At 50.1% G+C, this 23,298-nt stretch overlaps 3 protein-coding genes across 4 annotated transcripts; 2 read left to right on the top strand and 1 right to left on the bottom strand.

The window, feature by feature from the left end:
* Positions 1-2,166: 2,166 nt before the first annotated feature.
* LOC149335980 (uncharacterized) lies at positions 2,167-14,865 on the top strand. Of its 2 annotated transcripts, none has more exons than XM_089552498.1 (6): positions 2,167-2,412; positions 4,580-4,722; positions 12,194-12,277; positions 12,901-12,939; positions 13,879-13,929; positions 14,713-14,865. In XM_089552498.1, the coding sequence occupies exons 1-6, from the start codon at positions 2,349-2,351 to the stop codon at positions 14,749-14,751; spliced, it is 420 nt and encodes a 139-aa protein (XP_089408624.1). In that variant the 5' UTR covers positions 2,167-2,348; the 3' UTR covers positions 14,752-14,865. The 2 variants fall into 2 exon arrangements, with proteins under 2 accessions (XP_089408624.1, XP_089408625.1); XM_089552499.1 differs by lacking the exons at positions 2,167-2,412; positions 4,580-4,722 and adding exons at positions 4,751-7,423; positions 7,478-7,670.
* A 1,266-nt stretch (positions 14,866-16,131) lies between these two features.
* Positions 16,132-20,295, bottom strand: LOC149335979 (uncharacterized). The gene is made up of 2 exons (XM_089554052.1): positions 20,213-20,295; positions 16,132-16,990 (listed from the first exon to the last, which is right to left on the bottom strand). The coding sequence occupies exons 1-2, from the start codon at positions 20,293-20,295 to the stop codon at positions 16,132-16,134; spliced, it is 942 nt and encodes a 313-aa protein (XP_089410178.1).
* Positions 20,139-21,541, top strand: LOC149335978 (uncharacterized). Its single transcript, XM_089554618.1, has one exon. It carries the CDS (start codon positions 20,300-20,302, stop codon positions 21,380-21,382), a length of 1,083 nt encoding a protein of 360 aa, XP_089410744.1. The 5' UTR covers positions 20,139-20,299; the 3' UTR covers positions 21,383-21,541.
* Positions 21,542-23,298: the final 1,757 nt, after the last annotated feature.

Genomic DNA, 23,298 nt, shown 5'->3' with positions numbered 1-23,298 from the left:
GCGCTTATTTAATGTGAATATTGTAATTATCTAGCATGCACCTTTTGTGATTCTTGTGTCTTTCCTAAATATTTATTCATTGAAACATACCCTCAGAGGCCATCTTTCGAGGGTACTAAATAAGGAAATGGGGGGGGGGGGGGGGAGCAGTAAAAAATATAGCAGTAAGCAGTAGTCAGAACAAAACACTGAAAAAAAGCAAACAAAAACAAAAACGAATAACAAAAATAAACGCACAATATTCTACTTATTTTTGCGGCAAAGTTTCAAATTACAACGCGAGCATTATGACAAGAAGATACAATGGTAAATACAGGTAAATCGCTAAAGCTAAAGAAAAGCATTGTAGCAGAATATTAGGGTGCATAATGAATCATCACAACAGGCGCATCTTCAGATCAGAAAAAAAATAAAAGAAAAAGAGGGTGGCACCATTAGGACTGTGAGTTAAGTTTCATGTCATTGGAACCGGGGATTAGTTCTTGAAATTTAGTATTCTTAAGCTTATGATAACTCCTGTGTATTCCATGAGTGTACCCTTCTTCCCCACTGCTTTTTTTAGTTTCACTCTATTTAGCCTAATGTTTTACGATAAGTGCAGCCGCTTGCTCTTCGTACCTTGTGACCAAAATAATGTGCAAGGCTTCCTTTTCTCAAATTTCTTCTTTCTTAGTGATTTCTTAAAATAGAGTCATTGAAGAATGTTTTTCTACGGTGGATTTCTCGGCGCCGTTTCGCAGATTTTGCCGGGCCTAGCACCGGAAGCCATTTCTGCTTTGGCAGGCCAGTAATTGAAAATGTAATATGGTATCTGACAATAACAATTATTGTTGTTATATAGTATTATTGCTATTAGCGGCAGCAGCCGTGCAAGAGCACTGAGTTTATGATATTTGACATAGAAGTTGCTCCTGCTAGGCGGTAATTGCTCGTACACTTTTTTCTTCCGCAATTATCACACGCAGACCGCAGCTTTTATTGAGAGCAGGGCAAACGTCCGCCTTTTGTTCTAAGGCGCACAATATGAAATGTACATATTCAAAGCTTAAATTGACATCACTCAAAACAGCCGCTCGAGGTGGTCCCAAAACCATAGACTGTCACAAAATTTTCGGCTAGGCAGGTGATGGAGGCTAGACGGGCCCTTCATATATGCGACAGTAGTGATAAAAACATACAATCTTGAAATATATGCTTCTGAAGCATTCCATATGACGATCGTCATATTCCCGTATGTTTTTTGTTCGACGCAAATGAACATATAGACCACACCGACTCCATACCATATACGGACACATGTTCAACATACTCGGAGAAAAAATTTGAAAATTGGGAAATTGTAAGACAGTGTTGTAAAAATATTGAAGGCAATGGTCCATTTTTCTCATATGTAGAAAAGTCTTTCTTTCAAAGTGTTTCCATCGATTGCATCGAACAGTTAGGGCTGCCGTAGAAAACCCATGGGGGAACGCTTTTGGCGATAGCAAAAATGTTAATAAAAAGAATGCAAGACTGCTTCGGGTGATATTTGGATATATTGATTGCTATTGTGAAATGTTACATTATGCGAAAAAAGCTGCGTTCATAAAGGGTTCCCGGTTAAAAATGCTTTTGTCCAGACTGTGCAGTATGATGCACACATCAGCATTCTTTATGATGTCAGGCATATCATATGAGAATCGTATAGAAACTGTACACAATGGATACTGAAGACTTCCGGAGAACATGCGTATTTCTACATGTTTCTAATATCACACGAATTCCGGGTTCCCATAATTCCATGCGTGTCGCTCATTTGAAACGTCACTGAGGTATGCCGTGTTTTACAACGAGCCCTCATGAGAGCGCTTAAAAATCTGAGATCACATGATATAGTTTTCAGGCAGAAACTTTCTGTTAATATAGAGCGAAGTCATTAAGACAGACTTCACGAGTGTAGACGCTATTTACCAGCTCTTCACACCGCACGTGCGTTTCTTGAAGTGAATGATGAGAACGTCCGCCTTCGACGGCACTCAAACGAGAAAAAAAGTAGGCGGCGCCCATTTTCCTGCGCGAGAACACTGTCCTTGGGGGAATTCTAATGGACTCGTCTTTCGCCACGATTTCTGAAAACTTCCTCGCATGTAGCGTCACGATACAAACAAGTTTAGAAGGTTGCCGAGCTGTATGTCGAGGGCGGCGCAGTCATCAAGCTGGGGGCCAGGCGATCTGCTTGGGAGCGGCTATATAAACCTCGGTCGGATGCCCACTCCTCGCCATATCGGTGTCAGTTGTTCAATTTTTTGCTGAACGCGCGTAGAACTCGGATATCTTTTAAGTTGCACTCTGACTTCAACACCGGCAAAATGCAACGAATTTTCGGCCTGTGCCTGTGTCTTGGTCTTCTGTACCTCGCCACAGCCGATGAACGTGAGTCAATTTACAGCGAAGATTTCGAATGAAGCTGTCCCAGTCGTTATAACAACGAGCGTAAGGCTGAAAAGCCGATGTAAGAAAGCATAACGAAAAGAATGTGAGCATTCTCAAATTTTTTTTGTAGCGTCTACTTTCGGCTTCTATACAGGCTTTGTTGGCTGGAAGTCCGTAAGGACCTAAGTGTTTATGAAGGTCCTAAGAGCAGTGCCAAATTTTTGCTGCGAAAGCAACACTACGCGAGCCGCGGAGTCATTTCGCGGAGCTGACGCAAGGCCTTACTGCGCATGCGCGAGGACGGCGCACAGCTGGCGCGCCGCCGCCGTTGCTGCGCGGGTGACTCAGAGGTGCCGCCGCCGCGCTCGCCAGTTGAGCATGCGCAGTAGCGGCGCATAGCTAGCGTGCCGGGGCCGAGGCCGCTGCCGCGCGCTCTCCATCGCCTCTCTCTCTCTCCTCGTTGCTTTCGCAATCCTCCAGGTTTAGCCAGAGCTAAACCACTGCAAATTTTTCCAAGTGGGTTTTATTTTCTTAGCACGGATCAGCCTAATCCACTGAACTTTACTGACAGCGTTCAATAGAGGGGAATTTCTTTTGTGCGAAGAAGCAAACTGTAGAAGTTATGTTCAGAAGATGGACAGGTTACATTTTGAAAAGGATGAGCAAGAATGCAAACACGCTGTTGGCTCCCTGCTTCAGCATTTCAGGCTACGTTCCCTTACACAGCCTACATTTGGCTGCAAGACGAAACAGATGTAATTGTATTTTGTCTCTCAACAGTTTCCCTCTTGAGTGCAGCTCCCCATAAAAGCTAAACATTACAACCTATTCGCGAGGTAGTAAAGAAAACTTCTATTTTCTTGCTTCACGGCGGATGCCGTCTAAGAAGCCGTATTTCTTTATGAACACTTAAGTGACAATACCAGCTTTTCTCAATTTTATTTACAACTGATCGTCAAGCTAGCGTTCACAGGATGAATACCACTTTATAAAGACTTGTGAACGAAATGCTGTTCGTTTAGTGACAAATGGTTCGACTGAGCATTACGGTGATAGAGATCTGCATCGTAAATGTGTGCCACATGGCCAGTAGCATAAAGTTTCAATACACCTCAATAAGTATCAGATGGCTGTTTCTAACAATGGTTTAAAAAACACGCTGTGACTGGAGCTGGAGCCGGGCTAGTAATAAAAGTTACTCAATGTCGTCTGTCACGTACAATTTCGTGGAAAGAAAATCATATTCATGGAACGAAATATTGTGGAATATTACTTGAAAAAGAAATCGCAGAGCTTTTGTTGCTTCCAAGAAAATTCGCGTTTACGACCTAAAACTGGTATCTTAATTCACTAGAAGCCCTCAGAGCTCTCTCAACTGCATGCAGCCACAACCCCGTCTAGTGACAAAACATTATCTTTGTCGCATCCCTTCTGTAAAAAAACAATTCAAAAGCCAGCTGCTACGACGTGTTATCGACGAAGCACCGCGCACGTCGTAGTTTACTTCTGCAAGAAGAATGAGTGCTCCTGTAACCGCGTGTGTGAGCTCGCTTTGTCCATAAAGCTTAAGCTTCCTCTTCAATCTCTCTTTACTGTTTACGACGTTTTCCAATAGGTGATCTGGGGAAAGTTATATTGCTCCGCGAAGCCAAAAGCAAGTTTCAGGGGGTGATTTGCATTCAGGTCCTGAGTTCAGGTTGGACCTTGCCGCACATCGTGCTCCCGCGCATTCTGGGCGACGCTCCGAGCAGTCCATTCGAATACGCCGTTAATAACTACAATAATTAGGCGTGAGAAGACAGCAGTTCTAGCACACACCTCACCACTCCGCTTTAAGTGCATCATTACCTTCCTGAAAAAAAAAATTGAATGGGCAAGCAAGCTATATTCAATGTGGATCTCACACATGTGTGCCTTATAGCGGGTGTTCCTTTAGATGAAGGAAAGAGAGGCACAGTAGATCCACCGCCCTCACGGCGTCTCGAAAGAAAGGGGGAATACAGGAGAATGTCTCTTGCTCCCCTCTGAGCTGTAAGAAGCTGAGACAAAGAATGAGCTCGGTTGAACACACTGCAGCGACACTTTCTTTCTGTCGAACAAAGCTTACCTGCGATAGTTGCAACATTCTGGTTATACAGTGGAGAACATTAACCCCACCCATTCGCAGTGGAGGAGGTGAAGGCGCTCATCGAGAAAGCCGTTCGCGAAAATGCCGGCAACGATGAGCTGGCGGAGAAGATACTCTCGAAGGGCAAGATCCTTCTAGACTGCGCCGCCAAGAATCCGGAAGGAGTAACACTGCTAAGGAAGGTAATCTGCGGCTTGATATATCTATCTACCCTGGCACTTATAGCGGCCATTCCCAGGGCATTGTTTGTTTGTCTGTCTGTTTCTCTGAAGCCGGTTTTGTGGCATGCTGCTCACCTGCCCACCGTGTCAGGCGGCATCCGATTTAGTCGTGAGAGGGTGCTCGGGAAGAGCTACCTGGGTAGCAACACAAGCCATGCAGCCCAAGTCCCTCCAATGGCAACACCTGCCATAGCACCTGCCTTATGCCACTGCGCCACCTACCACCGGGTGGCTTACTTCTCACGAACCTGGGGCGCTAATTAGGTGGCACCGCCCCTATGCGCACCGAGCTAAGCGGAATGAGCAGCAGTGGTTAGGAGGAGAACGTAATTCGAATGGTGCTTGCACAGAAGATAAACAGAAGAAGAGGTTGGGGTGATAATTAGGTGGTAGCCTGGTACCACATGGTAGCTCGTAGCTCCAACCGACAACTGACGTCATGCTAGCGCACATATCCGCATATGGCCTAATTACCCAAAACGACTGTTTTTTTTTTCTAACATAAATGCACGGAATGTATGAATACAGACAATAAGCGACTAGAGGAGCGGGCATTCTCGAGGTCGATTTGTATGAGAAAAAAATGAAGATTGCTTCTGAAGCAAAGGAAATGGCGCAGTAACTAACTTCGCAGTGGACACCTTAACCGCGCCATGAGGAAAGGCAGCAAGGAGGAAGTGAAAGAAAGAAAAAAAAGAGAGAAACAAGGACCGGATTTGAGAGCTCCGGTAAATTTTCGACCACTTCGTGTTCTTTAACGTGCACTGCCATCACGCAATACAAGACTGTCCGGTTTCGCCTTCATCGGACTGCGGCCGCTGCGGCGGGGTTGAACCCCCGTATTTGACCTCAGCAGCCGGTAACTCTAACCACTGAGCATCGTGGCGGTTACGTGTTCACTTCACTGAAGCGGGCCTCAGAACGGAGAGAAGTGGGCTCTTCAGGTGGTAGGGATAAGCGGTGAAGATACCATCGACCTCATTTGTCACCACAGGGAGTTCCTGTACGCAGTTTTAAGTGTTCCCTAGGTGTCTCCTTGTCTCTTCCTGTGTTTGTTTGAATGTTTGTTTTTGTATATTCTTTCCGATTTCTCAGTTTTAAAAGTTTTTTTTTTTTGCATCTTATGAGGCCGTCTGTCCCTGTTTGTGGCTGTTTGACTGCATGTCCGTTTGAATGCTAAAGCATTAGAAGCCCCATCGGGTAAAATATTGTCACGACCAGAGGAGCCGTGAAGGTAGACGTCGGGGAGAACCCAAGACCGGGAGCCTTCTTTTTAATTATCGAGCCAGCTTCCACGACACAGAACAGAACAGCGCGCCACGAGAGCCCACCGCCGCTTCGTCGTCGTCTTCGACTCAGCGCGGAGGCCGCGCGGCGCGTTAGGCGCGTGGCATTATTCCCCCCCGCGAAAACAAACATCGTCTCGATGTGGAATGGGATATGTACAGTGAGGGGAGGACTGGGGGTGAGGTGAACTATACAGTGCGCGCTAGATGACATGCAGGGGAGTCAAGTTCACACGTGGGGTAAGGGGAAAAGGTACGAAGCAGCGTGAACACAGCGCTCAGTCACGCGAAAAGTACGGCTTTAAGCGCACTACATGCACGATTTCAGGCCGTTGACGCTGAGGGCCGACGACCACAGTTCCATGGGGGACAACTTCGTAGTTGACGCTGTTCAGGCGGCGCAGGACCTTGTACGGGCCAAAATACCTGTTTAAAAGCTTTTCGCACAATCCCTTGCGGCGCACTGGTGTCCACACCCACACGTGGTCGCCCGGCTCGTAGTGCACGTCCCTGTGCCGAAGGTTATAGTGTCGGGCATCGGCGCATTGCTGGTCCTTGATGTGCAAGCGGGCCAGCTGACGGGCCTGCTCTGCTTCCTCCACGAAGTGGCCAGCTTCAGGGGGAAGCTCTGCGTCGCCGTACGGCAGCATGGCGTCTAGCATCATGCGGACCTCTCTGCCATACACGAGACGGAACGGGGTGAACTGGGTGGTTTCCTGCGTCGCGGTATTATATGCGAAGGTGACGTACGGCAAGACCTCATCCCAGGTTTTGTGTTCAACGTCGACGTACATCGAGATCATGTCCGCCAATGTTTTGTTGAGCCGTTCCGTTAGACCATTTGTTTGGGGATGATACGCTGTTGTTGGTCGATGAGCAGTATGGCTAAGCGCTAAGATGTCACGTAGGACTCGGGCTGTAAACGCCTTGCCTCGGTCAGTAATGATGGCCGATGGGGCGCCGTGTCTAAGCACGATGTCGTGCATAAAGAAGTGGGCAACTTCGGCGGCAGTACCTCGCGCAAGGGCCTTCGTTTCAGCGTAGCGGGTCAAGTAGTCTGTGGCGACTACGATCCACTTGTGGCCGGAAGACGAGAGAGGAAATGGCCCCAGAAGGTCCATGCCGACTTTGTCGAATGGTATTTGTGGCGGCTCGATGCACTGAAGCAGCCCAGGAGGCTTGAGCGCGGGTTTTTTTCGCCGCTGGCATTGCCGGCATGTCCGGACATAATGCTTGACACTGGAAGTTAGGTTGGGCCAGTAATAGTTCTGCCGGATTCGGGATAAGGTGCGGGTAACTCCAAGGTGGCCGGAAGTCGGTTCATCATGGCAGGCAAGGAGGACTTCATCCCGCAGATCAGACGGTATGACGAGCAGGTAAGTTGTCGGACTTGAAGTAGAGTTCTTTTTATAAAGCACCCCTCTCCGCAGGCAGAACGACGATAGTCCACGAGCTAGGTTTCGTGCTATTTCAGGGCACCCACCTTCGAGATGTTCGATGAACAGACGGAGCTCGGCGTCGGCACGCTGTCTGGAAACGAGCTCAGATGTGCTGACCGCTCCAAGGAAGCTATCATCGTCGGTGGTGTCTTGCGGAGGAGGTTCGACGGGAGCACGTGACAAGGTATCAGCGTCGGTGTGTTTCCGGCCTGACTTGTAGGTGACGGTGAAATCGAATTCCTGCAGGAGTAATGCCCAACGTGCTAGTCGGCCGCAAGGGTCGTTTAAATTTTTCAGCCAGCACAGCGAGTGGTGGTCGGTGACGATACGAAACGGTCTGCCATAGAGGTATGGGCGGAACTTGGCGGCGGCCCAGACTACCGCTAAACATTCTTTTTCCGTGGTAGAGTAGTTCAACTCAGCACGCGACAGTGCGCGGCTGGCGTAGGCAATTACTTTGTCGACACCGTTTTGCCGCTGAACTAGAACGGCGCCAAGACCGACGTTGCTCGCATCCGTGTGCACCTCCGTGTCGGCATCTTCGTCGAAATGTGCCAGGATGGGCGGTGATTGGAGTAGGCGTCGTAACTCGTCGAAGGCAGTCTGTTGTTCGTTGCCCCAGGAAAATGACGTGTCATCACGGGTGAGGAGCGTCAGAGGGCTGGCGAGCTGGGCGAAGTTTCTAATGAAGCGGCGATAATAGGAGCACAGGCCCAGAAAACGTCGGACAGCTTTTTTGTGGGAGGGGACCGGAAAGGCAGCAACGGCAGCAAGCTTCTCTGGGTCAGCGCGGATTCCGTCAGCACGAATGACGTGCCCGAGGAACTTCAATTCGGTGAACCCAAAGTGGCATTTTTCTGGTTTGAGGGAGAGGTTGGCGGATCGAACGGCTTTGAGGACAGTCCTGAGGCGGTGCAGATGTTCCGTGAACGTTGCGGAAAAAATGATGACATCGTCAAGATAAACAAGACAGGTCTGCCACTTCAAACCGGTGAGAACGGTGTCCATCATTCTTTGGAACGTGGCAGGAGCACAGCAGAGCCCGAATGGGAGGACGCGAAATTCATACAGCCCGTCCGGTGTAATGAAGGCGGTTTTCTCACGGTCCCTCTCATCAACTTCTATCTGCCAATAACCACTTCTGAGGTCGACCGAAGAGAAGTACTTGGCTTGACGAAGTCGGTCGAGTGAGTCGTCGATACGCGGGAGCGGGTACACGTCTTTCTTGGTCACACTGTTCAGCTTCCTGTAGTCGACGCAGAACCGTAGTGTCCCGTCTTTCTTTTTCACGAGGACGACAGGAGACGACCACGGACTGCTTGACGGTTGGATGACGCCGTCTGTGAGCACCTCTTCGACCTGTGTTTGAATAGCATCTCGCTCACGAGGGGACACACGATAGGGCTGCTGATGGATGGGTCGGGCTCCTTCATGCGTGATAATGCGGTGTTTAACTATCGACGTTTGGCGCACTTTGGACGACGACGTGAAACACGCACCAAACTCCCGCAAGAGGTCCTGGAGTTGCCTCTTTTCAGTGGGTGGAAGGCCAGGATTTATGTCTACGCTGGTGACCGCTTCGGCGTCAGCTCCAGGTGTGTCCTCCGCACAAGCAAAGCATTCGGCCACTTCCTGAACATGGTCGACGTAAGCGATGGCTGTGCCACGGAACAGATGTCGATGTTCATTGCAGAAGTTGGTGACAAGGACCTCTGTACAACCGTCATGAAAGGATCCAAGGCCCCGTGCCACCGCAACCCCCTTAGTGAGTACGAGGGAGACATTAGGCTCGACAACCCGGAGTCCCCTATGTGGCTCGTCGCAGGTAACTCTCGCGAGAATGCTGGCACGTGGTGGCACCGTAACGTTATCGTCGGCGACTCGCAGGGCGGACCGAGAACCCTGGTGCGCAGGTTCTTCTGTGGCCATTGCGGTAGAAAACGTCACCAAGCGGTTCGGGAGGTCTATGATCGCACCGTGCTCGCGAAGAAAGTCGATGCCAAGGATGACATCACGAGAACAGTCGCGGAGAACGAGAAAAGTGGCAACGAATGTGCAGCCTCGAACCGTAACCCGGGCCGCACACATGCCGAGTGGTGCGACAAGATGTCCGCCTGCCGTGCGTATGTCGGGACCGTCCCAGGGTGTCGTCACTTTTTTCAGGGCCGTCGCAAGCCGTCCGCTAAGGATAGAGTAATCTGCGCCCGTATCAACCAACGCGCTGACCTCCTTTGCGTCGACGAGAACAGGGATATCCAAGGAGACCCTGCCTTCAGTACGGCCCGTCGATGGCTGTTGTGGAGGATTCAGTCGGTGCGGCGGCGGAACCTGGTCGGCGACTGGGGTTGCGCTGTCGGAGCGATTCAAGCGGCGCGTTGGGGGAAACTCTTCGGCGATGCGGCGTTCGGCGTCGGGGCGATTGGGTCGGTGCGGCGGCGGAAGCGGGTAGGCGACTGGGGTTGCGGCATCGCGGCGATACGAAAGGCGCGTCGGGGAAAACTGTGCAGCGATGCGGCGTGCGACGTCGGGGCGATTCAGTTGCTGCGGCGGTGGAAGCTTTGCGTCGGAACGGCGTTCGGCGGCCTCACCTCCAAAGGCCGCCGGAGCTAGTTTTCCCGACGAGGGCTCGAGGAACCACGTTGTCCTGAGGCGAAACGGGACCCAGAGGGCGAAGACCGGCGTGGAGAGGGCGATCGCGACTCGCGGCGCGGAGGAGATGGTGAACTACGCTGGCGGGTGACATACTCGGCGATGTCTTGAGGGCGCTCTCCAGGGCGTGGACGGGGGCTGTCGACAGAAAAACCGCGTAGTCCCATTTCGCGATAGGGGCACCGCCGGTAGAGATGGCCGGCCTCACCACAGTGGTAGCAGAGCGGGCGTTGATCCGGAGTGCGCCAGAGGTCAGTCTTCCGCGGTGCCTGGCGCCGATCCGCCCAGTAAGGAGTCGGCTGGGCAGAGTGCACCGCGACCAATGGTGCGGTGTAAGGCGAAGGCCCAGGAGATGGGGCCGCGCGGCGCACGACGTCCGCGTACGTGACTGGCTGGACAGGAGTCGGGTACGACGCGGGATCGTATGGGGTCGGTTGCGGCGCCGGCACAGCTGCAGCGTCTTGTGCCCTGAGTGCCTGTCGGACTTCCTCGCGGATGACGCTGGTGACGGAATCGACGCGAGGGGCAAAGGTGGCTTGAAGGTGCTGCAGCTCCTCGCGGACCACGGAACGGATCAGTTCGCGAAGAGAGTCCGGATTCGTCCTGGGATCATGGTCCAACCGGTCCAACGTTGATAGAGTCGACGTCTTGCGCAGTTGCCGGTCGTATTGATAGGATCTTTGCTGCAGCAATTTCTCCATGTGCACGGCGTCGGCCAGGAACTCCGCGACGGTGTTGGGCGGGTTCCGCACGAGGCCGGAAAAGAGCTGGTCTTTTACGCCGCGCATCAGGTGCCGCAACTTTTTTTCTTCAGGCATGGCCGGATCGGCGCGATGGCAAAGACGCTTCACATCCTCGACGTACATGGCAACACCCTCATTGGGGAGCTGAATTCGAGAGGACAGTGCACGCTCTGCGCTCTCCCGGCGGTCGCTGTTGGCATACGTACTCAGGAGCTGACGTCGAAAGTCCGGCCACGTAGAGAAAGTAGTCTCATGGTTTTCGAACCACGTTCGTGCAGAGTCTTCAAGGCTGAAGTAAACGTTACGCAGCTTTGTAGCGTCGTCCCAGCAGTTAAAGGTCGCGACCCGTTCGTAGTGAGCCAACCAGTCTTCGGCATCTTCAAACAGGTCGCCGTGAAAGGGCTTAGGCGTGCGTGGAGTCTGAAGGGTGAGATAGGTGGGGCTGGCTGCAGGGACAGTCGTAGGCAGGGCGGGCAGTGGCGTCGCCATGAGTGGAGTGGTAGTTGAAGGCGCGCTGACAATAGGAAGGGCCTCGGGGGACAGGCCGCGGATCCTCCGGCTGGCACGATGGACAGGGGTGGTCACAAGAGGCGGACGCGTCGAGTCGTCCTCAGGAGTAGGGAGCATCGGCCGCACCTCCACCAGTGTCACGACCAGAGGAGCCGTGAAGGTAGACGTCGGGGAGAACCCAAGACCGGGAGCCTTCTTTTTAATTATCGAGCCAGCTTCCACGACACAGAACAGAACAGCGCGCCACGAGAGCCCACCGCCGCTTCGTCGTCGTCTTCGACTCAGCGCGGAGGCCGCGCGGCGCGTTAGGCGCGTGGCAATATGTCTCATTGGTCGCATAATTCCGAGCACTGGAAATGACGTCACCAGAGCGGAAGTGGCAACTGTAAGTTTCTGGTCCTGGTTCAGACAGAGATGCAGGGCTCTGAAAACACAGCCAAGAAATAACGGCACAAAAATTAATGTAACGGCGTCAACAGCTTCTAACGCTGTCACATTTCCAGCAAATAATGTAATTAGATGTCTCTGCGAATTTTTGTGTCCCTGTGCCTCTGCCTAGGTTTCTGGTTTTTTATCTGTTTCGTCTTTATAGGGTCCAAAGCAACTAAATTTCATGTGTATGCGGAAACTTACCGTGACGCCCTTCTCCATGAGCTTTTAGCATCTGTAGGTTTACTCTGAAATGTTTACACGTCGCCAATGCTTTAAATACGTTTAAACGAAATTTTATAAGTACGAAAGTAATAAAGATGAAGCGGTTCGCTCCGCATGCATTTGTGAATATATTCATGCATTCCTGTTTCAGATCACACTTCCCGTCGCAAGCGAAGGAACGAAGTGCGCAGCTACGAAGTCTGACATTTCAAACCCCGCTGAAAGAGAGCTCGCTGTAAGTTGTAGCCGTTAGCGTGGTTATTTATTTGTCAATAATATACACCTTCGGTCAGTTGTTTTTGCCCTTATCTACCTTCATTTTTCTTTTCATTTAACACTGTTTGACGATGACGACACATCTGTGGCCCATGCGGTGGATGGTTACTTGAGTAGTTCACAAGAAACCCCATATTGGCCCATCAAACAAAAAAAATACTTTGTGGATAATCACGAAATAAACAAGGGAGGGAACAACCTCATAGTGCTCAGGCAAGCACTCTGAGGCTTTTCCCTCCCTTGTATAGTCTGTGGTTATCAAGAACCGTCTGCTCACCTTCCCTCTACCAATACCTTTTACCGGTTAGATATATACGTAATCTGAGTGGAAGCCCTTCTCGGGTTGTTCAACACAGTTTAATCGCTATTTCTGAGCGTCAAAAGATGAATCCAGCGCGAAGAAATTAGAACACAAAAGAGAAAACATAATGCAGAACCAACGCCTCTCCTGTGTTGTGTGTTCCCTTATGTGTCTTCGTTCTTTCGAGCTGAATTAATCTTGACAACAATGAACGGACTAGCCTAGGCTAAAATCCATATTCTTGTGTGGATAAGGATATTGCTTTCTTTCTTCTTTTTCAGGGAAAACTATGCTTCAGAGATGCATCGATACGCGCGAAGGTATGACCGCAGTACCAGTGGACATCCTTCCTTTATGTAGTCCTACTATCGGCGGCCTTTTTTGCGGATTCTTCTCGTGTTTTAGTTAACTTTACAAAGCAATGGGTTACAAATGGCGACCAGGACCAAACCGAGCAATCCGAGTGATTTAACTGATACGGGTACGTTCGAAATTAACGAGAACAAACTGCGAGCATTCAACTAATGATTACTCAAAAAATGAGCGAGAAGGGAACATTTTCCTCTGTTCTAAATAGTTTACCTTTTGATGAACAGCAGCTGTTTCAGATTTTATTTAACCCCAGTGCAGAATATAGAACACAACTCACTGTCTTGCGCAAACTCACTGTTCCCTTTCATATCGGAGGTACCTGTATCTGTCAGAACCACTTCTTAAAAACAATGCACATACATATTTTCCGTGCAGCATGACTGCAACTCAGCTGAGCGAACCCTTAGCGAACGAGTAAAACTGCGTAAAGAAAAAAGGACAAACGACACACATAAGCACAGACGCTAAGCATCACGATAGACGATGTTCATAACGAAGTATCCAATTAACGCCGTTTTTAACTGGCACTTTTGCCTACGTACGTGACCAAGTCCTGTAGCTGTGCCTAGAATCCGACGCCAAGAAACTCTCGGGAGCAGGAACTTTGTGCAGGACAGGGATCTAATAAAAAGAGAGAAAAAAATGAAGTTAAAAGAAATATTTTTACAGTCTAGCACACACGGGGGACTTGCACTGGGGCAATGGCAGACGACAATGTAGCTTTCACACTAGCTTCCAAGCCAGCGCTGGCGCTCTGGTGGGGGTTTAGGACCCCGTATTCTTTCAATGTTGTCGTGCCCAAAGGTAATGTCTTCCTTAATAAATTTGTGTTCATCCACTCAGTTCATTGCAAAGCATTATATCTTTCTTTTATGTTATCATTTTAGGAAGCGGCAGCACTTACAGAGAAGGAAAATGTTGCCTACGACGAAGTCAAGGTAAGTGTGCCGATTCAACCAAAGCGCCAGGTCACGTGGGTCTCTTAGGTCACAGACGGCAGCGCTTTTTACCGCAGTACTTGGCAGTATATGCAAAGTGTATACACCAAAGCATATATGCCAAACTAAGTCGCCCTATTTGTAACGACGTAATCAAACGATCACTCAAAGTGACTGCTCCTCTCATTGTTGAGTCAATGGACGCGTCGCATCTTTTCGGCAACCCCCGGAGAAACCTTATTTAAAAAAATTATTTTTTTTAATTATCCCCGTGTTATTTCGAAGCCGAGGTTAATACGGGAAACGCAGTTAAAACGGCAAATCTCATGCAGTGACATTAAAAATCTGATTCTTTTTGCAAAGGTTTGTTTTAGGTTTGTGGTGGTTTAACGTCCCGAAGCGACTCAGACTATGAGGGTCTCCGTAGTGAAGGGCTCCGGATATTTAAACCACCTGCGGTTCTTTAACGTGCACTTACATCGCACAGTACACGGCCCTCTAAAATTTTGACTCCATCGAAATTGTACCGCCGCCGCGGCTGGAATCGAACCCGCGTCTTTCGGGTCAGCAGCTGAGCACCGAAACCATTGAGCCAAAGCGGCTGCAAAGAATGTCTCCGCCGTGCGGCTTCTAAGCCGTATTTATGACGACGGCTCATCAGTTCGCTTGCTAGGAATAATTAAGCAAAAATTAATTGACTAACAGTCCCTACATTTCTCGAGTGCTGTTAAGTGCATAGCATAGTCTAACTTCTCCTGCCTGTCTTGTTTTACCTCTTTCCAGACCTGCATTCTGACCAATCTGCATGAAGTAAAGTTTTGAGCCAGAGGAAAAACGCGTGCAGGACGTCGACTACGCCGTCTCGTCTTCGGCCACGTAGTGACCATCAGACGTTTTGGTTTGGTGGGCATGCAATAAACAATTTATTCGATGCTACCTGGTTTCATTTCCTATTCCAGTTTCAGTTTCGCTTATCTCAAAGCTATTTTATTCAAAAATATTGAGGACAATTGTAGTACAGAAGAACGCCTCAAAGTTTAACTGTTTGGGAGACTTCATGTTAATTGTGCACACAGTGTTGGCATTGAAGAAATTAGAGCTGTAGAAAACACATGTATAAATAGCATAAGAATCACTAGATATACAACCACAATGTATCATTAAATACAAGAGATAGTTCAACAATTAGAGCAAATGTGCATGAGCATAAAGATAAGTTTGGCGCTGGTTTCTGCGTTCGAATCATGTTTCGAGGAAATGTGTCATACTTCCTGTGTGAGCAAATGATATCATCGTGATGATTTAATAAACGCAGGCAGTGTACTCCAATTGACACCGTAGTAAAAATTGGGTACGCTGGATCTATAGTACGCGACAACTTTTTCTCGCAATAAAGCGGAAACACGGAAGTATGTTAAAACATACTTCTGTGAATGGAGGCCACGTCACCATACATGCAGAAGACCATAACCTTTATTTCACTTGAATAGAGAGAAGACACTTTTGTCCTGTTAAAACCAAGCAAAAACAATCATAACCTTTGATCAAAAGAGTAATGTCAACATGACAATAACCCGGCAATAGGGCGAAATTTAATAATATTGTTCTAGTTGCAGCGGGACTCCGACTGCTTAGGGACTAACCATTGCAATAAGCTTCGCTGCTGTGCCACAATGTGACACATGGCAAACATGAAGCGAAAACGCCTAACTGGGGGAACGCAGTTGCAACAAAGAAATGGCGTGCCACGTGAATCGAACTTACAGGTCTAGTACACGATCACTTCTCACGTATGCAGTACCCTTCCAATTTCTTCCCACCAAGGAACCAAACAATTTCGATGAACCCAGAACTTGTTTTTAACCATCTGGGATGTTCACTGCGAATGGGCAGCCTAACACGTAGAGTGCTGTGTTCGTTACTCGAACTCGACGTTGACATATAGAGCATTCTCACTAAAAAAAACCTTGCACTTCAAGGTCCGTCCAGTCCTCTGCCTTAGTAGGCGCACCAAAGTTCCCAGATCCACCTGGTTTCTTCACACACTCGGGATCTTCCATAACTACCGGCATCCTGACGTCTTTCACCTCATCCTTGGGGTGCGTAAGTATTATCGTGACCTTTTTAGCGAAAGGCCACTCTACCATACAATCCCAGACACCCTGCTTAAGAAACAGTAAGAAGCTTACGGTCACATGAACGTCATCCTTCTTCTGCAACTTGCACTGGAGAGCGAAAGTGTAGCCAGCTAATGTGTATTTCTTTGTCCTCAGCCTGTACTCTTTCTTGATGCCGGTTAGTGCCGTCATACACGCCGGTGAACTCGCACAAGGTGATGAAGGCGCCAAGCTTGGAAGCAGGGCGGCAAGGTCCCGCGAGACCTGCAACTTTCTTCACACCAGGCTGCGATGAGACGCATTTTTCTCCGCAGGCCTCTTTTCCTGCATGGGCCAACTCACGCTCAAGACTAACCACACGCTCCATCAATGAGTTTACGCCGTTCACGACACCATCCTTGCCAACATTATCGCGTGAGGCCCGCACCCGTATGCTCTCCAAATCTTTCTTCATGTCGCGGAGCGTTACAACAGCACTCGAGATCCTCTTGACGCTCACGCAGTGCCGTAGAGGAGCCTCGGCAGAGCACTGCCGGTAGTGTTCAACGGCAACGGAGCGAACAACTGACTGTAGACATTTGCCACACCTCACTATGTCGCTGCCGCACTCAATCAGGTGGTCGTTCAGGTCGCATAGCCTACCGGCGAAGCTGCACTCCCTACTACCGGCGACGCAAAAGACGCGGTGCTGCTCCAACTGGGACTGCTTAAAGGTTATGTGAACAACGTCGGCATCTGCGAATTCCCTGTCGTCCAACGGACACTTCCCGCCTTCCATCGGGATTTGATCCTTGCACACCCGGCACAAAGCGTGACTGTAGGGCAGCAACAGGGAACGGTTGGGCACCACACCGCAGACGCCGCAGACTCGAATGCTCGGCAGCGGCTCGACGAAGACGACGCGTTGGCGCTCTGGGTAGCCCTCGAATCCAGTTAGTGTATTCCTTGCCAGTCATTGTGGCGCTCTTAAAGGTGGCGACTGATCAGAAGATTGCAGAGAGTACTGCACAAACATGGAAGCAGAGAGTAAGCTAGAAATGTGACGTTCGTTGATCGTCGGATGACGGGCCAGAGTGAAGCAACAGCGCGCCGCAGAGCGCCGACAACATACGCCACGAACTAGCGTGCTATATCATGTGCGCTTCGCAGCGCCAGTCCCGCGCCGCTTTGACAAGGGGTAGGAGAGAGCGTCTGCAAAGCGACTGGCGAGAGCAGCCGCAGGGGGGAGGGGACGGCGAAGATGAAGCCGTGACATTACGCTGTGATAACCGTGACTGCTAGCTAGCCGGGTTAGATATGCGGCTTGGAAACAGAATGTAAGCGGAATGTAATGCTACGCAGGCCCTGCAGCAGTGTCGTTTTGCCCAACTCTCGACTTCACAGTGTAGTTTCTCGTAGTGCTACAACTGCGTATGCAAAATCAGCGCGAGAATGTGCATCCGGTACGGCTAAGCCAGTGGCGTCAGCTTCGCACCGCCATTATGGTGTGTGTTAACGCTAGTGTGCGCGCCTCAGAGGCACGTTCGGAAACAGGCCAGGATTTGTGTAAGCAGGCACCTGCTGCTTCAAACAGCAGTGCGCACTTAGCCGGCGCAGTGACGGTCCGCTCTTATTTCGCCGAAAACTGCGCGCGCAGTACCAAAGAAAGGAGCTGCTGGCTGAAAATGACGATGAAGCCGGTGACGTTACCCTTCCTCGATGGCAGCAATGATTTTGGGTTCGCGTTCGTTGGCGGGTTTAGCCGATATTTAAGTATCTATTGCGACCTCATGAAGTAAGCTTGCGACATCATGGCGACGCGAGGGTGACGTCATCGTCTTCCTCGTCGGTGCCCGGTCCCTGCAGCCATGATCAGCGACAGCTGCGTTTGTTCCTACGCGCGCCATTGCGAGGGATAATCAGATGGACTGCGACCTATCCTGATCAAGCTGTTCCAAAGCAAAAATTTTCAGTTGTGGTTCGTGCGGAGCCGAGTGTTGCTGTGAACTGCGCTCTTCGAGCCATACGTACCACTACATGCGAGCGTGCACACATGGTGGCCTGGATTCGTGCGCGCTGTCGAGCTATGTTAACACGCCATCGTGGCAATGCGAAGGTCACGTCAACAGCTTTCTTGTCATCGCCAGACACCGTGTCGCCACGTTCCGATCGCCAATGCCCGATCCACGCTGGACCGCAGTCGCGATCGCAAACGATCACTGGTGAAGGGGCGGCAGGCCGCGGAACCAAAGCTGAGAAAACACGCGCTCCATAAAAAAATTTCCCGAGATGTGTTATGTCAGTTTGGTTGCAGTGGCTTGCAGTGCCTTCATCGGTGATTGTTCGCGATCGCGGCGGCAGCGGGCCAGCGCGGCGATAAAGCGGAAGGCAGTGTCATCAGTGTGTGGCGCCGCATGCTCTAAAGCAGGCTATCTCAAACCAGGCGTTAGCGTTAGGCCAAGGTAGATGTACTATGGTAGCGTAGGCTGCATAGAAGCCCATACGTTCAAAACATGGCGGCTCATGGAGCGCAGCCAGCGCCGTCTTCGAAATGCGTAGACAACTAAAAAGTGACGTCATAATTAAAACAAAAACGCGACGTTAAAGTCATGTGTTTTAGTGACGTCATATTTGTGACGTCAGCGTCACGTGCTGCATGGCGGGAAAAATAAACTGCTGAACGCCGCGACGCCCTACACGAGAACGAAGAAAGAAGACACGACGAGTGCCGACCACCAACGCTATCTTTAGGTAGTCAGTTATCGTTGTGCCTTTTTCCTTCGTCCTCGCCTCAGGTGTCACGCTGAATGTCAGGAGAGCGATGAAATGTGACGCCACCAGACAGGTTATCGCTCGCACATCGTGCAACCGCACACCTTTTTTTTGCGTACGGGGGCCCCATGGCCACAGACGATGCACTTTTGGGGCAAAAGCGACAGAACCGCACCCAACCGAACGAAACTACACAGAAGCGCTGGCAAAAGGGAAAAGCGGAAACTGTACACGAACGATGCACACCAAGAACTCGAGCAACAAGCAAAGAGGAAGAAGTAGGGCTAGCAGAATCGAGTTTCAAGCAAAAGCAAGCAGAATGGTCAAAAGATATGACAAGGGCATGACATCAGAGCACAGTCAACCTTGGCATCGCCCCGCTGCCATTGCCCCTGTTCTGAGCGAACGCTGCCATAAAATTTTTACAAAGCAAGCGCTATACTTTCTAACAAAATGCACACAACTAAAACATTTAAAAAGGAATCACTGCAATTGTTTTTGAATGCTTTTGAAACACAAAATATGTCCTAATTATTTTCCTCTTCTAGTCGTGTTTGTCCACTCGTTTCATTTTGGCGCTTTAGTTCCACCACTAATTTGATGTCGCTTGCACTTGGTTCTGGGCCGCATTCAAGCTCCGGCTTCGCGACCTATTTCAGTTGACCTTGGTTAGGCCGCCTGTGGCCCTTCGAGAGCTCTGTACAGACGCACTGACGACTGTACAAGTGCTGGGACTCAGATTTAGTATGCGCCGTCCCGACTTGCTGCGCTGTCTCGGCCTGCTGAAACACACCGCTGTCACCTGAACACAAAGGTGGCGCTTCACTTAAATTATTTATACATTTATTAAATACCCTTTAAAACATCTTTTCAGATATTTGCAAAACATTTCGTTACCCATCAAACTCTACAATAAAAGCAGCCAGCTCATGCGCACGTGAAACGTGCTCTGCCTTCGATGTCACCGAGTAAATGTGAGCACGCACCATAACGCCCATGCCGCGGGATTCGTCACCGGCTTGCTCGTCGTCACCAGCTCCGGGTCGCCGCTGCAGCCTTTGCTCCCGCACTGGCCATCTTGAGGCGACAGACAACTGCACTGTATCGGCTGTAGTCAAGCTTATGATGCAATCTCCTTTCAAACCCCCACTGCGCGTGCGCATGACGCTCTGCCTGCTCTGACGGGCGCCGCCGAGCTGCGTCACCGTCGAGAAACCGGTAGCACCGTGGCGACCACGGCTCACCCTTTCTTTATAAATGCACGCTCTCTCCCTCTGTCCCTAGACTACCTGGACGCATTGCCGTTCCTCGCATTCGCAGTTGCTGCAGTTGTCGCTCACGGCTGAGTTGGTGAACTTCGCATTCGACGCCTTCTCGTTCTGCACGCTCCGTGAGAGTATAGATTTACTGGTTGCCGCTTTTCGGACTTGGCGGCTGCATCTACGGTTGTCGCTCCACACTCTGCAGCATTGTGGTCGTTCGCGAACGACAAGGACATCGCGATGGCTGGCACAAAATATACTCTAACTGGATTCGACGGCTACCCCGAGCACCCACGCGTCGTTTTCGTCCAGCCGCTACCCAGCACCCGAGTCTGCGGCGTCTGCGGTGTGGTGCCCAGCCGCACCCTGTTGATGCCCTGCGGTCACGTTTTGTGCCAGGTGTGCAAGGATCTGATTCCGGAGGATGGCGGGACGTGCCCCTTGGACCGCATGGAGTTCGCAGAGGCCGACATTGTCCCTGTAACCTTCAATAAGTCTTACTTGGAGCAGCACCGTGTCTTCTGTGTCGCCGGTGGAGAGCAGTGCAGCTTCGCCGCTCGGTTATGCGACCTGAAGGACCTCCTGATTGACTGTGACAGCGACAAGGTGAGATGTGCCGTATGCCAACAATCAGTTTTTCGCAACGTTGCGGTTGAACACTACAGGCAGTGCTCTGCTGAGACTGTGAGCCCCACGGCAATCTCCAGTGCCGTCGAAGAGCTTGGCGACTTGAAGAAGGATTTGGAAGGCATTCTGGAGCGTGCCTCGAGCGAGACTTTAGTCAAGGATGCTGTGGTGAATGATGTACGCTCTTTAATGAAGCGTGTTGCCAGCCTTCGGAGTCAGTTTGCATTCAGACTGGGTCCCTGCCGCCCAGTTTCCAAACATGGCAACTTCATTGCGGCCTGCGTCTTTTCCGATGTATACGGCGGAAACGAAGCGCTGGCAGGAAAATATAAAAGCAATCACGAGCTATCAAGTGAGATCTGTACAGTCGCTGGCTACACATTCAGGCTGGGGTGCCGATTCTATTACGATGACGATTGTTATGTAACCCTCTCTATCAGGATTTGTGAAGGCGCTTGGGATTTGTTCGTGGAATGGCCGTTCTCTAAGAAGGTGACGCTGATATTGACTCATCCCGAGAGTATGGACAAGGACAAGAGGCTGCCGGTGGTCATGAGGGACTCCTCGGCCACTATGAAACCAGTACCTGGATCTCCGAATAAATCCGGTGATGCGAAGAAATTCTTGTGGAGGGATGTCGAGCGGCAAAAGTTTATCGCCAACGAAGGGATCTACGTGAACGTCGAGTTTGAATAACGCACATTCCTTGACTTTGTTTTTATTTTACTGGTTTCTCCTTCGAGAACCGTGTTGTGCCAGAGGTGTGAAACTTCGAAACACCCTCAGTTCCCAGGCAGTTTCCTCACGAATTCGGGAAACGAACATGCCCCTTAAAAGTCGTCCTCTCTAATACGAAATAACTCGCTGTTATCATTTAATTCTCAAGTGTGCACTACTGCTCCGATGAGCATTTTTTTTTCTTACTTGTCACGCGACAAAATTTGCTTCTGTAGTTGTGTTCAAACAAAATAAACACCTATATTTGTTCCTTTTCACTCTCACCGGCCTTTCTGTTGCTTGGATTATCATTCGTATCGCCATCAACGTTCGACGCGGCAGGTTTCCGCTAATGTGACTCGAAGATTAAATAGGTCCGAGTGGCCACATTACACCTTTTAAACCTTTTCAGGTCATGCGCTGCCCACTCTGTGGTCTTTGAACGGCCTCTGAGCAAAATGCACACGTCATTCACATTTGCACAGCACGCCATTCTCGGCTTGATGCAAGGTGAGTAAAAGGCAACGTCATTATTAACGCGAAAGGGTTGTATGGCTCGTCGGACACGGGGACCGGTGTCTGTGTTTATGAGCAGTAGTGGTCCCAAATATTCTTCCGAAGGTGCGGGAAATCGAACCCAGGACTTCCAGATCACGAGGCGAACAGGCAACCTATAGGTTACAGAACAGCGTTGCGTGTCGGCGAACAAGTATATTCGTCGCCTTACGACCGTATGCTAATGAGTGGGCGTGTTAGTAGAAAAGAGAAGCAAATAAAGAAATATATATTTCAAAAACAATGCTTTTTCCTTTAAGGCACTTAGTGCCCTCTGTAATTTGTCAGTACGGTGTTTACTCCACTGCATTTCCAGTTTTTATTTTCAATTTGGCCTTGAATTCGCATGCACGGTACTCCGAGAGCGGACACCTAGTGTTCGCTCTGCGCAGCCAATGCATATATAGGGTCAAAGGCCCAGCATAAAATGCGTATAACGGCCCCCGCTGTAAAATGATGAGTTTTGTTTCAGACTACTGTGGTATTTTTTACACTTGTGGCTAAATTTCTTGACGTTACCCGCATATAGGCCCCCTGCGCATCTAACTCCAGCGCGACGCGCGCGCCACTGGCGGCGGCGCGGGCGTCCCTGTCAGGAAGACGGGGGCAGTCCGACAGCTCCCGCTGCGTTGCGCGCGCTGTCGCGAAGCAGTTGTGCGCCTCCTTTCCGAGCACAAAGGCACATAACAACAGCAGGACACATTGCAGTGCTGTAGGATGCATTAATACTTATATAAATTCGCCTCGGACAAAGTTTTATAAATTTCCGACGCGACATTGGGAGACGGCCCACACTTCGCCACGGGCAACACGCGCGAGCGGTTTCTGGTCAAACAATGGTCGAACCCGTGCGGAAGACGCTTACTTGACTCATGCATTACCTCCTATACAGGATTTTGACTCATGGCAAATTCAGCAGACTCGGAGGATTGCTGATGGCTCTCTGGGAACCCTTCCCTCTTCTTGCACCCACGATTCCCGGTCATTGACTTGGCTGTCAACAATATGTGGGCTTAAAAACTCGCCCGCAGTCGCACCTTAGGAAGGAGCCCAAATTCTACGCTGCAAAGAATCGTTTACTTTAGTTCCAGGTTTGCGCAGAATTCTTTCTGATTTCCACTGCGCCTTGTCGTCCAGCGTATTTTTCGACAGTAAAGGACCGTTTCCAGGGGCAACGGCAACATGCTTCTGATAAATCTTTGCCTCCACGTCTGAACGACTGGGTGATAATTTAGTACAATAACCATATATCCTAATGTTGAAGAGTCAGGGCACTTAAATGCGTAGAAATTAAACAAACCTTGCAATGGAATTCCTTTTTTTTTTTTTTTGAGCACAAG

The sequence above is a fragment of the Amblyomma mixtum genome, chromosome 7 (genome assembly GCF_055824585.1).
Source record: "Amblyomma mixtum isolate Tamu chromosome 7, ASM5582458v1, whole genome shotgun sequence".
Lineage (NCBI taxonomy): Eukaryota > Metazoa > Arthropoda > Arachnida > Ixodida > Ixodidae > Amblyomma > Amblyomma mixtum.
The sequence above is the reverse complement of the archived record's forward strand: the minus strand, read 5'-3'. Positions and strand labels throughout refer to the sequence as shown.